At 31.9% G+C, this 15,682-nt stretch overlaps 2 protein-coding genes across 5 annotated transcripts in view; both read right to left on the bottom strand.

Moving 5' to 3' along the window:
* LOC135831296 (pleckstrin homology-like domain family B member 1) overlaps nt 1-15,682 on the bottom strand; it is a 113,555-nt gene that overhangs the window by 6,392 nt on the left and 91,481 nt on the right. For all 4 annotated transcript variants that reach the window (XM_065343675.1, XM_065343677.1, XM_065343678.1 and 1 more), the window contains one exon: nt 9,198-9,335. In XM_065343675.1, the coding sequence (XP_065199747.1) occupies nt 9,198-9,335 (138 nt within the window). The remainder of the gene's footprint in view (nt 1-9,197; nt 9,336-15,682) is intronic.
* On the bottom strand, nt 309-9,191 carry LOC135831309 (tigger transposable element-derived protein 6-like). Its single transcript, XM_065343695.1, has one exon. The coding sequence runs from the start codon at nt 4,626-4,628 to the stop codon at nt 3,120-3,122; it is 1,509 nt and encodes a 502-aa protein (XP_065199767.1). The 5' UTR covers nt 4,629-9,191; the 3' UTR covers nt 309-3,119.

Here is a 15,682-nt window from a genome sequence, read left to right as displayed (position 1 = left end):
TCGATCAACGTACTTACGTAATATTTACAAAGCCAACGACGTAAAACCACTCAAGAGTATGGAAAGGGAAAGAGAAACTTGCAAATCATTTTCAAAAATTTGTAAGTATAATAAGTAAAATTTTATTAAAAATGAATAATATGTACTCGTATTTTGTGTGTTTTTGTTTCAAGTATGTGCAATTATTCGCATGTTTCATTGTTTCAGAACAAAATGTAAAAATGTATAAATATTAGCAACAATTTTTTTTTTTCAGTTTTCGAAAACATTTTACGTAGGTTTTACTCTTACAATGTTTATTCCTCGTGTTTTCATTTTTTTTTTTTTTTTTTGAAGAGTTCATTGCCTTTTTATCAAACGAGATTTTTTTTCCTTTATCGTATTTTATCGTCTTCGATGATCGTAGATGAAGTTTATGACGGGGAATGGGAAATGAACATTCGTCGAAAAAATTCATCGTAGCAAAACAGGTGTACATTTTAGTGTCATTTATTTCTTCCTCGAGTACGAAAAACATACGGATTAAATCAAGCGTAAGTAAACTATCCTAACGAAGCGTAAATCCGAAAAATTTGACGAGTATCAACGTCAAACCATTTGTTTTATGGCACTTACATCTGTGATCGCAAAACGATAAAAAAAATTCCCAAGGGTCGTTCAACTTGTGAAAAAGAGAAAATACATGATATTACAGAACAAAACTTTCGATTTCGAATGATTGATCGATTGATTAAAATTCAAAATTTTAGAATCTCGTAAATATCTATGTTGATAGTATACTTGTAAGTAAATATCGCTTCGAGGATCTAAGGATCGAGTTGAGACAAGGTAGGTACGTTTACTTAATTCTATAAAGCATAATATTCCAATAACTAATGCAATAAAAAAAAAAGGTAAAAAAATTCTTTATTATTTATAAAATATTACACGTATTACAACCGGTACAAAAAATTCTGAAGCAAACAAAAAGGAATCGAAATAGAATCCCAAAATACACCCCCACCGACAATTTTAGGGATAGAAATTCATTTTTAAATTTTTGATGAATTTTCAAAAATTCGAATTTGGCTCATTTCCCATTAGAAAAAAATTGGTCAAATTGGCATAAAAAAAGGCTAAAATTTCGCGATAACTCGAAGCTGAAGGGAGAAAGAGTTGACTTCGAGTTGTGGGAGTTTTCAAGAGAAGTTCGAGTTATGGAGGTTCGTTGAACATTTTTGATTTGCACAAATAACAATGTTGAGTAAATGAATGAAAAAAAATGTTGATTTTATTTCATCATTAAATTTTTCTCAAAATTTTAAAATAGGTACTTACTTCAAATTTGAATTTGAAAAAAAATCAACTTTCATCACAAAACTTTAAAATTTATTTCCCATAAAATTTCATTATTTACACTCGTTAACATTTGAAATATTTCCCTTCAATTTTGAGATATTTTAGATCGTTTTGAATTTTGAACATTTAAGATTGAATTCCGTATCATTGATTTCTTGAGAAACCATAATTCAAAAATCCTTCTATTTTTTGAAGAAAAAAAATTACAAGTTTTTCCAACAAGAAATTGGAGTTATACATAGAAGCAAAATGTGGCAACGTTCGACTTACAGAGGCTTTTTCTCTATTTCTCAATAAATTTTACTTTGAGTTATCCATGATATCAGATTTACATATTTTGAGATAAACAGATGAATTTTACATCGAGTCTTATGGGGAGTTGAAGAGAAACAGACTTTGCTTTGAATTACTGAAGTTTTCGAGTTAACAGAGTTCGAGTTATCGAAATTCCACGATATTTACAATACATTTATCAATTTAGGAATATTTTTGATTGGATTATGGCTACTTATTTTACATCTTAACGCTATTAAAACTCGAGTTAGGTAATATCACAGTACAATTGGATCATATCAGATCTAATCCGGTCTACTCTAAAGCATCTGATTAGGTCTGAACAGATTACTTGGATCCAGAGAATTTTGGCATCTATAACCAGGTCTGATCTGCTCAGATCTGATAAGATGCAATCAGCTTTCCCCTTTGGAATCTGATATAGTCTGAACAGCTTCATTTGACCATGTCTTATGAGATCAAGTCAGGTACAGTCAAATCTGATCACCTGATCAGATCTTGTTGGGTCTCATCAGATATAGTCATTTTTTCCTGAGATGTAACCTGCTCAGGAGAAAATGATTGGAACTGATCAAACCTAACCAGATCTGAGTTCAAAATTTTGATTGGGTTAGTAGAGTTGTTCTGACCTTATCAAATCTAATTCATGAGAGGTCTAATTGGATCAGGCCACACAACCAGATCTGATCAGAAGGGCATTTTCTCTGAATTCAATTAGATCTGTTCAGACCTGATCAGATCCAATAGAGGAGACTTTATTCGATCTCACCAAATCTGAACAGATCTTTTAGCTACTATAAATTCGGATTTACCGACTGGCTCAAATCTGAAATTTTATCCAAGAAAACCAAATTTAAGAGGGCTGATTTCAATTTTCATTTCTACTCACTTCAGCATTTTTTCAGGAACTGGAGAACTCAAAAATCAGCTAAAGGCTCCTGAAAGATTCAAAACCATCGCTAGTCAACTCGAGAGGTCAAAAATACGCTATAAACCAAATTTTAGCTTTTTTTGTATATGAGTAGGTACCTACTCAAGCAGTAAATTTTTCATTTCTTCAAATGAAAAATTGTCGATTTGAGCCTGGTACAAGACAATATTGAAAATATGAGCCTAAATCGATCGAAAGGGTCCAAATATGATAAATCCGAGTTCACAGGAACTGAATTATTTATTTTCATACTCTTTTTTCAAAAACTGGAAAAACTGAAAATCCGCAAGAGGCTTCAGAAGTTCAGAACAGTTCAAAACCGACACAAATCAACTCGAGACACAAAAAACAGGGTAAAAGCTGATTCCAGCATTTCACATCAATTTAGTCAAATATTGATTTTTTTCATGAGAAATGGTCTTTTGAATTTTTAAAAATTCACCAAAAATCAAAAAATGAAATCAAGCAACTGAAATTTTTGCTATCGGTGTATTTTGAAATCCCCTTCCAATTTTCATCAGTCTTGTTCAAAAATATTTATGAAAATTTGTCAATATTATTTTTGTTCTTTATTTTTTTCAAGCATCCTCAGAATAAATTTAACGTAATTGTTATGTAGATCAAACGTATCGCTATAGTACTGAACACCATTTGATAAAACTTCAATCGCCTTCAGCATTTCTTGATGAGAAGGAGGTTTTGGAGGAGGCTCAATCCCGTCATCAATTTCATCGCTCGATTGGTTTATCTGATCAGCACACAATAAAAATTCATCTTCCTCGGTAAGACAAGAAGTGGATAAGTTTTGATCGATGTTTACCCATTCTTCATACAAATTCGAGTCCATATCAGCTGGAATTGGTAGCGGAAGAGTAGTTTCTTCATTCGTATCATGATTTTTTGGTACAAAACCAGCTCTTTTGAAACAATTCCGTATAGTGGATTCGGGCACTGATTTCCAAGCAGTAACAAGAAGGTGTAGAGCATCCAACAGAGATGTTTTCTTCGCCAAATCATCATCTGGAAATCCATCTTTGATAGAATACACCTCGTCAAAATGGTTTGTAATTCTGCTACACATTTGATATCTGTAGTGAGACTTCATTGTTTGAATAATCCCCCGCTCACAAGGTAGCGAAATCGAAGTGTTGGCAGGAAGATGAACAAGTTTAATGTTTTCAAGCTCCACATTACAATTGTGAGCTATACAGGTATCAATTAAGAGCACGATGTTGCGATTCAATTGCTCATCCCATGTTTTTAACCATTTGGAAAAAATAACCGAAGTCATCCAAGCATTCGAATTGGAGCAATACTCAACTGGAAGTTTTTTCACTCCCTCGAAACAGCTTCGGTTTTTTCTGCTACCGATCACTAAAAGTTCTTTTTTCTCACCCGACATACTCGCACAACACAGCACAGTAACACGTTGTTTATAAGCTTCAACACCTTTAGCTTCTGCATTTTCTTCTCTAAAAATCCACAAATGCTCTGGTGCAGCTCTATAGTACAATGCAGTCTCATCTGCAGTATAAATGTCAGCCTCGGAGTATTCATTTATGATCGTAGGCCACACGTTACATAACCATTCGTCAGCTGATACAGCTTCGTCTTCTCCAACTCCAACTTCACCTTCACCGCAAGATTTTACACGAGTAATGTTTTCTCTTTGCTTCCATCGAAAAAACCAGCCACTTGTAGGTTGAAACTCTTTACCTAATTGTCTGCCAATTTCTTCAGCTTTTTGCATCATTTGAGGGCCGCTGACTCTAGCACCTTTTTCACAAACTGATATATACCATTCCTTCAGAGCGTTTTCAACATCTTTATCCTTGCCTGTTCTCTTCCTCTTTCTGGTTGGCTGATCATTGCTCCATAAAGATGTTTCGAGCTTGTATCTGTTTTTCAAAAGCTTCGATAAAGTAGACTGAGGTATTCCTAATGTTTGCGCAGCACCAGCTTGACTCATTCGCGGAAGATTGTCGTATTGTTTCAATAAATCGCACTTTTCTATCAGTGTTAAATCGCGTCGCGCACTCATATTCGATAAATGTGGTCTATACATGTAGCATTTAACAACGAACAAAACATACTGAAATATCTACCAAGCGCAGAAGGTACAAGTAAACCTTCATATTTCAGCTTGTAGAGAATAATCAATTCTATTAACCGAGTGCAATGCCCTTCTTTATCGTTATAAACGAAAACGATACAACGTGCGTGGAAGTGGGGAGATGCTAACGTTCCGTTCCAACCCACTTCATTTCCATTAAGCGGATTATTCCATTCACCGCATACAGTTAAAACACAATAAGCGTAACCCACTGTACTTTAATGTACCTATTTTCATACAATGACTAACAGCATTAGCAAACTAGAATTACCAAGTTAAAAAAAATTAGAAATGTCCCAGATCACCAAAAATTTCCTACAGTAGGGCACATACCTACATATTTGCGAAAGGGTTTGAACATTTTTTTAGAGCTATAAAAATTACTGCCTCTTTGTCCCTCACTATCAATTGGAAAAATTGCGATTTTCATATCAGAAAAAAAAAATCGTAATTCATCATTCACTAGACTGAAAACGTTGAAAATTATGTGCTGGATAAATGGTGTAAAAATCAACTCTAATTCGTGAACAATTTTTAAAATTAAATAATTGACTCATGATTTCACATTTTAGAAACTCCAAAGAATTTTTTTAAGTTTTTAAAATCCTTATGAAATGTTCAAAAGCCATTTTTGAGGGTTTGGCATAATACCAGCAATTTGATTTTTTTTCAAGTTCTCAAAAGTTACCACTTGCGACTGAGAATTCAAAATACAATGTACAAAAATGGACGCTTTTTGTTTTTTGGACCCATTATTTCAAAAAATTTTGGTTCTCGCTTCGTTCGAGCAACAATTTAATTTTGCTTTAATTTAATAAAATCATCATACATTACTGAGAATTTTCAAAAAAAATTTCTCCAATTTCGATTTTTAATGCCTGAAAATCTGGTTTTTCTCCTACCTTGAGAAAATCTGGCTATGCCACTATTTTTACAATGATTTTAATGATTTCGAACTGAGTATTTTTTGCATCATTTTTACCTGTTTTAGACACTTTTTCATGCATTTTTGATAAATTTTGCAGCTTTATTTCGTTAATTTTTCGTGATTTGATGCTTTTTTTGAGTGTTTTTGCATCATTTCAGCACATTTTCAATACGTACTTTTTCACATAATTCTACAGAAGTTTTCTGAAATTTCATCCTTTTTTTTAGATTTACAGCGATTTTTTAAAAATTATTTTTCAAAATGTCAACACAATTTTAGCAAATTTTGCATTTTGTCAGGTTTTAGCTAAAATTTTAAAGTTCAGTGTTTTTTTTTGGGGGGGAGTGGAGGTTATAGTATATTACACAACGAGGGCCGAAAAAGTGATTTTGGACGAGGGTGAGGTTTGTGACCCGAACGAAGTGAGGGGAACAACTCACACGAGTTCAAAATCACTTTTTCTCCGAGTTTAGTGGAGTAATTTTTCCTGAACGAGGGTGGAAAGTACTAAAGTAGTACTTTTCACCCCTAGATAGGAAAAATCATTTTAACGAGTTTTTAGGATTTTGTCAAGGAGTATAGAGACAATTTGCTGGGATTTCATTATTTTTTTCCTGAATTAGTGTACATAATTTTTATGCTCAATTGAATATTTTTACATCATTTCAACCTGTTTTCAAAATTACACATATATTTTATGCATTTCTGACAAATTTCAACGTTTTTTGTTTATTTGCAGTGTTTTTATTGATTCTGTGAGGATTATTAACTAGATAGGTAAGTGCATCATTTAAACACGTTTTTCACACTTTTTCATGGACTTTTGGCAAATACTGAATTTTCATTTTTTTGGTAATTTTATGCAATTTGAACGCTTTTTTGAGTTTTTTTTTACATCCTTTTAAGATGTTTTCCAACACTTTTTCATGTATTTTTGACAAATTTTGTCAATTATACAATTTTGCAGCATTAATTGGTATTTTATCATTTTTTGACAATTTACCTCAAGTAATTTTAATGATTTTTTTTCTGTTTTTTTAGGGTTATCACATCGTTTTGACATGTTTCCAATACTTTTTCATCCATTTTTGTTAAATTTTGGTGAACATTTGTGTTTTTACCACTTTTTTACACAATTTTGCAGCATTTGCTTGTATTTTATCATTCATTGGCAATTAACAATATTATGTAATTCTAATGTTTTTTTTTTTTTTTTTTTTTTTTTTTTTTCAGTGCTTTTACATTGTTTTGACATGTTTCTAATACTTTTTTCTGCATTTTCGACAAATGTTTCTAAACTTTCAGCAGTGTTACCATTTTTCTTGCATTTTTGGCAAGTTTCTGAAATCGTATAATTTTTTGACGATTTAGGGGGTTTTAACTTCAAGTTCTTGAAGCCCAGACAACATTTATTTTAAAATGACATCAAAAAATTTCCAGGAATTTACCAGAAATAATCATCAATCTCTTAAATGTGAGTCAACTTATTAAACAAGTCAAGGTCAATTGGCAAGTCAATAAAATTTTACGTTGTCAAAATTAATTCTCATCCCTTTTGTTGAAATTGAAAAATTCTGGAGAAATCGAAAACCACGCTGGCGGTTCCAGCATGGTCCAGGATATTGAAATTTGGATTCGAAGGTTTGGTTACAGACAAGATATGGTCATTCCAGCAAATTTCAAAAATTCCCCTTGGAACAGAATAAACTCTTAATTTTTTGAATTTTTTCCCTTACAAATAAAATCGGCCCGAAAGTGAATAAACTCTCGTTAAATTGGTCCAAAAATTGACTTCGACAAGATTTTTATCTGCCCAAATTATTTTACACTCAAAAATCTGGAGAAAATGAAAATCCAGCTGGAGGATCCAGAGTGGCTTAAAAAAATTAAGAATTTAAAATTTGGGAGGTTAGTTTCAGACAAGATACAACTATTCGTGTCAGTTTCAAAAATTTCTCTACGAACACGAAAATTTTGATTTTAAAAACTTTTTCACCTAATATTTTGGTCAAAAAACGCACTTTGGAGTGTCTGCCTGGAAATTGGTTAAAATGAGGATTACCCCTTTAAACAGGTCGAGAATAAGCCATAGTACGATTTTTAGTTGACCAAATCAATTTCCACGCCTTCTGAAGAAAATTTTCAATTTTGAAGAAATCGAAAATCGAGTTGGAGACTCCAAAATGAACAGAAATTGTGAAAATCGGGTTGGGTGAAATAATATTACTCGTAGTTTCAGGACTGATATCCACCATTTTTACTGAATAAGTATACACACTTTTAATAAATATGTAGTCGAAAATAATCAATTTTAAATTTTCAAAAACTCGTCAAAAATTAAAAATAATCAATTTGGCCAGCTGAAATTATGACTACGGGGTGTCAAACCATGATCTTTTCAAAAAAAAAAAATCGCAGTCCTGTTCAAATCGAAGATAGATGCCTCGAGAGGTTCCCATACCAGACAAAATATTTCAAAATCAGACAGGCTTGTACTTTCTAAATACATAAATTAAAAATTGATGAAACTTTTAACCAAGATTTCAAAATTTCAACACAATTTTTTCCAAATTACAAATTTTCAAAAATTAACGAGACGCAGTCGGTCGTCATAAAAATTTCGGACTCGACTCTTAGCGTAAAAAAACATACCCAAGTCGATGCATATTGCTCAGAAATCGAACAAATACACTAAAATTACTTAATACACAAATCTTTCAAAATTATGCAATGTTTACCTCAAATTCATCGTCAAAACATCGAGAGAAAAACGTTCAAGTTAGGAACGAACGCAAGCATCAAAACATCTACACGAATTTCATTCATAATTTTCAGAAAAATCATCAATCAGTTCATAAAATCGACGCATTTCTATCGAAGAAACGATAGCGTCATTCTCAAAATAAACCATTGCCAATTTCCTCCATCCTCCTACATCTTTCCATTCCGCTTACCTACCTATGTAGGTAAACCAACCCGGTTGAAATCTAATGACGATATGCCTACAAAACGATGACGTCTGAACCACCTCGCATTATTAAACATCCGTCATCGATCACGTTGGCAATTAATCGTCATAATGACATCAGCACTCGCGTTCAATAATTTTTTTCGCAGACTAATGAACTTTTATGCGTTTCCTTGAGTCTACTTTCGTTGTACCAGTCAAAAAATATATCAACCTACACATCAAAGTCAATATTTCGCTCGACACGACCGCGCATCTCATTTCACTTACGGAAATACACGATAATTTTGTACAATGACCTATATATAAATTTCACCGGTAAAAAATAAAAAAGAAAGAAAGATAGAAAAGAAGTAAAAATGACAGTAAATTCGTACTTTTCTTTGATACTTGAAAAAAATTATTCATCTTGTTTGGAAGCTTTGCAACAGGAAGTATACAAATACGAGCTTAATGTACAATATCCCCCCCCTCCACAAGACCATTTGGTGACGAGTTAAACAGAACAAGATTAATGACTTTATATACGAGTATCTTCGAAGCGTGAAATTTTCGCGTACATGTCTGAAAACTCTTACAGGCAAAGGTACCTACGAGTAATGGTTATTTTTATTCATTCGCTTACCTGATTAATATCACCTCGACTCAGTCTCAATTTAACTACGCTTCCATTTTCCAATGTTGCGGATGCATTCGAGGGTCGCTTGTGTTTTGAACTTCGTTCTGCTTCGTCGTTATCTTTTTGACCTGATGGGGCGATTTGCTGTAATCAAAATAGAGCCAAATATTAAAGAAACCGTCTCGAATAAACAATCGAGATTTTTTACGTTTTTAATATATCTACTTAAATTAAATTAATTGAATACGTTGTACAAAAACAATAAACTGGAGATACGAAGCCACGATTATCAAAAATTGTTTACGCATTTTTGAATAATTTCGTTGAAATTTCTTTTGATACGCATTTATCCCTCCTGCATCCTCTTCCTTCATTATTTTTAATGTTGCCAAACATGAGGAATAACGAGAGAGGAAAATACACAATTGAAGAAAAAAATTTTACGTTATGTTAGGCAACTCGATATTTTTATGTTTGTTTCTTTCATCTTAGTTGGAACTTGCATACAGTGAATGTACCTACTCAAAAAATACACTAACAAAAATAAATCACCAGGTGCTCGATATTGCTTTGTTTGTTGTACGACACGTACAAATGTGTAACCGATGACAGGAAATTTCAACATAAAAACATACGTTCTAAACCAAAACTTCTATTTTTCACACTGAGAAACCGACTGTAAGTACCTATATTTCAAATTGAAAGGCACATAAAAAAGAGGAGGCCTAACTGAAAAATCAGGTAATAAATTGATCATATTTTTAGTCTTTTTTTGGATCATTTTTGCATAGGCTCGTCAATTTTAATATTCACCTCATTTTTCCTGAACAGTTCATGAATTTTGAGACAACAATTTATAAAATCTAGAGCTAAATTCGACGATTTGCTTTTTTTTTGTGCTTTTCACTCTCACACCCTTCCTTTCTCCTCCCTAAAACGAAAAATAAAAATAGAAAAAAAAAACAGATCTGATTGTGAGGTCTACGAGAAAAATATCATGATTTGATTTTCCCTTATTACTGACTGAATTACCTAGTAAAAAATATATTTCGCTTCAAAAATCGAAATCGGAATCCTCGAGGTGCCTCTATCCTTTCTGGCGCTGATGCCAATCTCGATGTTTTTATTCTCACACACTATAAGATTACACGCATAATCTCGAACATGAACATAGTTTCGACGTTTAATATAAATAACAAACAATAACAATAACAAATCAGGCACATGCATGCTATAAAAGAAATTTCATCAATAATTATAAAAATTTTCAAATTTTCCTCCCAGGAGGCAAGGAATAAATAAAATGAAGAATTTGTTGGTTTCATTCCAATAATATTAGATAAGACTAGATATTAATTAAGCTAAAGTATGTAAAAAATGAATCATCGATATAAACTGACAGCTTTACATTTTACATTAGGGGTTTTTTCTCTGTTTTATCCAGAACTAATTTTCTGGTTATTTTCATGTGCATTATAAATTTCAAAATATTTAGCCAAAATAAACAGTACACTAATTCTAAAACAAAATATGGAGTCAGTGTTTATTTTTTCTTTGTCGAAAAAATTGAGACAGGGTACATAGTTCATCTATACATAATTATTGTAATAATACGTAATTAGTTCATCTATACATAATTATTGTAATAATACGTAATTACCCATATCCACAGTGCAATAAATTATTGACTCAGGTTTGGGTAAATTGCCTCGAAAAAATTCAAAGAAAAAAATGAAACAATTTTTTAATTTGGCTGACTAAGATATTAATAATTTTGAGATCTTGAATTGCGCATAGTAAACCTTCAAAACTGATTCAATGATTTGAGATCAATCTCCCAAACACATTTTTAAAAATATCAACACCATAAAAAATTTCAACAAAAATTATTGTAAGATCCTATTTTTTTTCCAATGTTAAAAACATGTACAGGGCTCGTACTCATTTTTTTCAAAAAAAAAAAAAAAAGATGATTTTAGTAACCGAAAAAGCTTAAAAAAATAAGTCACCAAAAAGAAACCAAAAAAGTGACAAAAAATGAGCAAAAAATTTCAGTGCAGAAAAAAATCTCCAAAAAAATCAAAACTTTCTGTTTTTTAGAAAAAAAGCGAATTTTTTTTTGGAAATTGAAGTGAGAATTTTCGCAATTTCATTTAAAAAATGAGGATTTTGGCAATTCTAGCAAAATAAAGGTCTTTTAGCAATTTCTGACAAAAAAAGACTCATTACGATAATTTTTATAAAAAAAGAGACATTTTGCCAATTTAGACAAAAAGGGAGACTTTTTGCTATTTTCGGCAGAAAACGAGACTCTCTCAATAATTTTAGCGAAAGAAAGGGCTTTTCAGCATTTTTTGCTAAAAAAAAAAAGCGAAACTTGCTAAAAAGCGGGATTCATTGACAATACTGGCAAAATGCAAGACTTTGACGACTTTCGCAAAAAGTGATACTTTCTGGCAATTTTTGAGAAAAAGAGATTTTTGTGTCATTTTTGAAAAAAAAGTGAAACTTTCGACTTGGACAATTCTGACAAATTGAACTTTTTTGCAATTTTGGTAAAAAGCGAGACATTTTGGAGTAATTTTGAGAAAAAAAAAACAAACTTTTGGGTACTTAATTATTGGGAAAAGATTTGTTAGTAATTTTGCTAAAAAGCGAGATTTTCTGTCAATTTTTTTCCAAAAAGTAGGTAAGACTTTTTGGAAATTATTGGCAAAAATGCGATACTTTTTCCTGATTTTTGTAGAAAAGGCGATACTAAAGAAGTTTCATTTTTGGAAACAAAAGAGCATGTTCCAAAACCCCTGTAATCAAAATCTCAGCTGTTCTGATTTTTTGTGGGTATTTTTAACCAATTTTTGAAAAGTAATTTTTTGGTATTAGAATTGATAAAAATGTGTTCTCTGCTTGATATTGTCCTCCTATAACTAAATTTTACATCCAGTTATTCAGTTAATTAGAAGAAGGAAATCGCCCTCATGTCTGTTGGAAAATAACTCATTTCGAATAAAGTAGGTACACCAAAAAATTGATCAATTTTGTTATTTTAGGTATTTACTTAACTATATATTTTTTTCAGAAAAATTGGGATGGACAAAGAAAAAAAGTATATAGTGACATGATATGGAAAACATTTTCAAATTTGAGACTTCAATAACCTTTATCCTTCACATGAGGCTCAAAATTTGAACTTTCAACAATTTTTTGAAATTTAAAAGCAATTAAAATACTGTGATTTTTGTAGAAAAACTCATTTCAGACACCCCCTTCCCCTTCAGTCCGATTGCAAGTTGATTTTTAATTTTTGCCTTACTCATTTTCAGACTTCAAGCGTGGCATAAAAAAATAAAATAAAAGTGGTGAAAAATAGAAAACAAAGCCTTTGAAATAAAAAATCATTCGAAAGTAATTGGACGAAGCTAGTATATTAAAGCTGCGGGAGCAACTTTATATTTTTCTTCAGAGACTCCATAACAATTGAGGAGTCGGCCTGCAAAGTGACCTAACTGCAAAAAAATGATTTTTGAGATAGCAACGCTATCTGATAGTTTAGGACATTCCCTACAAAAGGAATATATCACCTTCATCCAGTTTCACTCGTAACACCCCTTCCCCCTCCCTTGAAAATGATAAAATTAAAAGCATGGCCTCCAAAGTGACCTTATTTTTACGATTTTCCGAAAATGTGTTTCATAGGGTACTGTTTGTTGAAATCAAAATTAATTTTAACCCCTTCTGAGGAAATTCAAAAATTTTGGAGACATCGAAAATCGAACTGGAGGCTCCAGAGTGATTCGAAATGGTAAAATCGTAAGTTGAGAATAAGCCACAACTCCAGTTTTAGTTACCCAGCTTCCTGTACATAAAAAAATCTTGAATGAATGAATAAATCTTTGCTTTCATAAAAAATAACATACGCAATGAAAAACTGGAGAAAATTGCGTACATATCACTAAAAAACAAAAAAAAAACGTATGTGCGGCCTGCAAAGTGACCTAACTGCAGCATTTTTCATTTTTGTTGCACCCTGTAGCGAACCCATGTTAATATTTTTCAGAAACGAAAAGGTGATTAAGTGAGTGAGGGTTGACCCTTTCGATTCCCGAAAACAAATTTCGAAAATGTGACTTAATTTTCCTAGGACACGTTTTTCTCATTTATCTTGAAATCAATTTTTTGCAGTTAGGTCACTTTGCAGGCCGACTCCTCAATTGTTTTCTGCGTTAAATAAACAAGTAAGTATGCCTATTCATTTTTGAATTTATATCGAAGCCAAAATACATAGAAGGTCTTTTGTATACCAACTGAATCGTTTGAAAAAATTTTTATTGAATTTTTTTTTACTCGAAATAATAAAAGTAGAGTTGTTTGACCTGTTTAATTTAACAGACAGAAACAATGCAATTTTGATGATTAAACTGTGTGTCTGTGTAGTGTGTACCCTACCTACCTTACCTAGTCATAACAATCATCAAAGAATTTATTTGACCTACTTTTCTATACGGAATCAAATTCATTTTTACCACTGATATGGGTTGGAGAGGAAAAGGGATTACCTCAAGAGTACTAAATACAGAAAAAAATTACAAAATAATAAAATCCATTTTGTACTCATATGAATTTTTTTTTGAAAGCATGGTAAATACATATCTGAAATGATGAAGATATAGTTGGCAACCAGTTGCAAATAAAAAATTTATGACGCGTTTATAAGCACTCTAAAAGTACCCATTATACATAAATCTCCAACACTGCGGTAAATCTCACTAACTACATTAGGTACTTATTTTCATCGAGTCGAGAGTTATTGGCACCGGGAAGAACTTTCGAGACATGCTGTAGGTATATGGGATTTGCGCGGATTTACATACATATTTTAAAACCAACATTCGTATATGAATTTGAGTAATCACCAGTCAGATTGAAATTAATAACACGACGTTAGTTCCAAGCGTCTTTTTTGAAAATTTAACGCTGTGCAATAGCTTTCGAAAATTTACCCTTCTTAAAACAGAAATTTCATTTTGAGAAAAATCAATCAACAAGAGCATACTCTCTATCGACTTCAACTCGTTAGAGTCTGTATAACCCACACAAGGCCCATTTTCCCAACATCACACATGTACTCCAAACCCACAAACCTGATTAAATACAACATCAACAATACGATTAAAAATAGAGCCAGAATGCAGCTCGAGATAAATCACTATTTAAAAAAAAAAAAAGAAAAAATTCTAAACGTTATTTCTTGGCTCCATTCAGCAGTCGGCTATATCTTACATGTGTTTGAATTAGTCTCGAAGAAAAAAACGTGCGCTGTCCATTAACAATGTAAGCGATTAAGCCAACATAAAGAGACGTCTCTACTCTTTACTCTCTAATACATAATCAAAACTTGAACTTGAATATGGTAGTTTACACTTTACACTAGTATCTACATACATGAAGATTGTTCTATTAAGAATTTTTATTATATGAGTAATTTTTAGCTACTCGAAACATTCGGCTGTGTAATATCAAATGGCTTCTTGAAAAGAAACGATTACGCGTGTAGGAAGAATTTTTCATCGGTTGACGCCAAAAATACAATACAGAATAATATGTAGAAACAATAGAGCAACTCAAAGTGTGACTTCTTGAGTATGATCACTGATCAGTCGATGATGTCGTTATTTTTCAAAAATGGGGATAGGGGAGTTCACACAGGGCGTCCACTGTCCACTCATTTCTGGAAATGATTTTCCTTGGCTTATCCAGGTTTTCCAGAAGTGTGGAGACCCTGTAAACAGTCTTTTTTGCAGGATAATTTTTACCTTCACGATGAAGCTTTTCAACTGATGCTTTATATGTAATTTATGACATCTGACATCTGAGATTTTTCAGCAACAAACGTAACAAAGAAGTCCAACTCAATTAGATGTCTGCCTTTCAGTTTTGTTTAATATTAATCTTTCGAATTCAAACACAACAATTCAGGTTAATTAGGAAAATTAAGATTTAAAAAAAACAGCTGCGTAATCTAGCTTAGAGGGGGAAAAATTGCCTTAAAAATCCTCTCTCATTCTTAGAAAAATTGAGTAAAAACTGAAAAATAATACCAAAATCTCAAATTTCATTGGAAATATCGGAAAAATTTTCGAATCTAAGGATATTCCTCCAGAATTGTAAAAGAAAGTTCTCAAAATTCTGAGGAAATCAATTCACAGTTCCATGATGCTATTCGGCCAGATATTTGTTCAAAAATGATCAAATTAAAAAATACATATTCGAAAAAAAAACTGACAGAAAATAATACATTCTAAATCAAAATTGTTTTAAGAATCGCATTTTTTCAAATCTGAAAGACTGGTTACGATGAAAGGCCATCCTAAAATTATTTAAAAATTTCTTTGTTGAAATATCGGCGGGAAAACCCTCAAAATAGGTACAAATCTATTTGAAAATTTTGAAACACAGCAAATTTCAAAATCAAGATTTATACTCGAAAAACT

Source organism: Planococcus citri, chromosome 1 (assembly GCF_950023065.1).
Source record: "Planococcus citri chromosome 1, ihPlaCitr1.1, whole genome shotgun sequence".
NCBI classification, from domain to species: Eukaryota; Metazoa; Arthropoda; class Insecta; order Hemiptera; family Pseudococcidae; genus Planococcus; species Planococcus citri.
The sequence above is the reverse complement of the archived record's forward strand: the minus strand, read 5'-3'. Positions and strand labels throughout refer to the sequence as shown.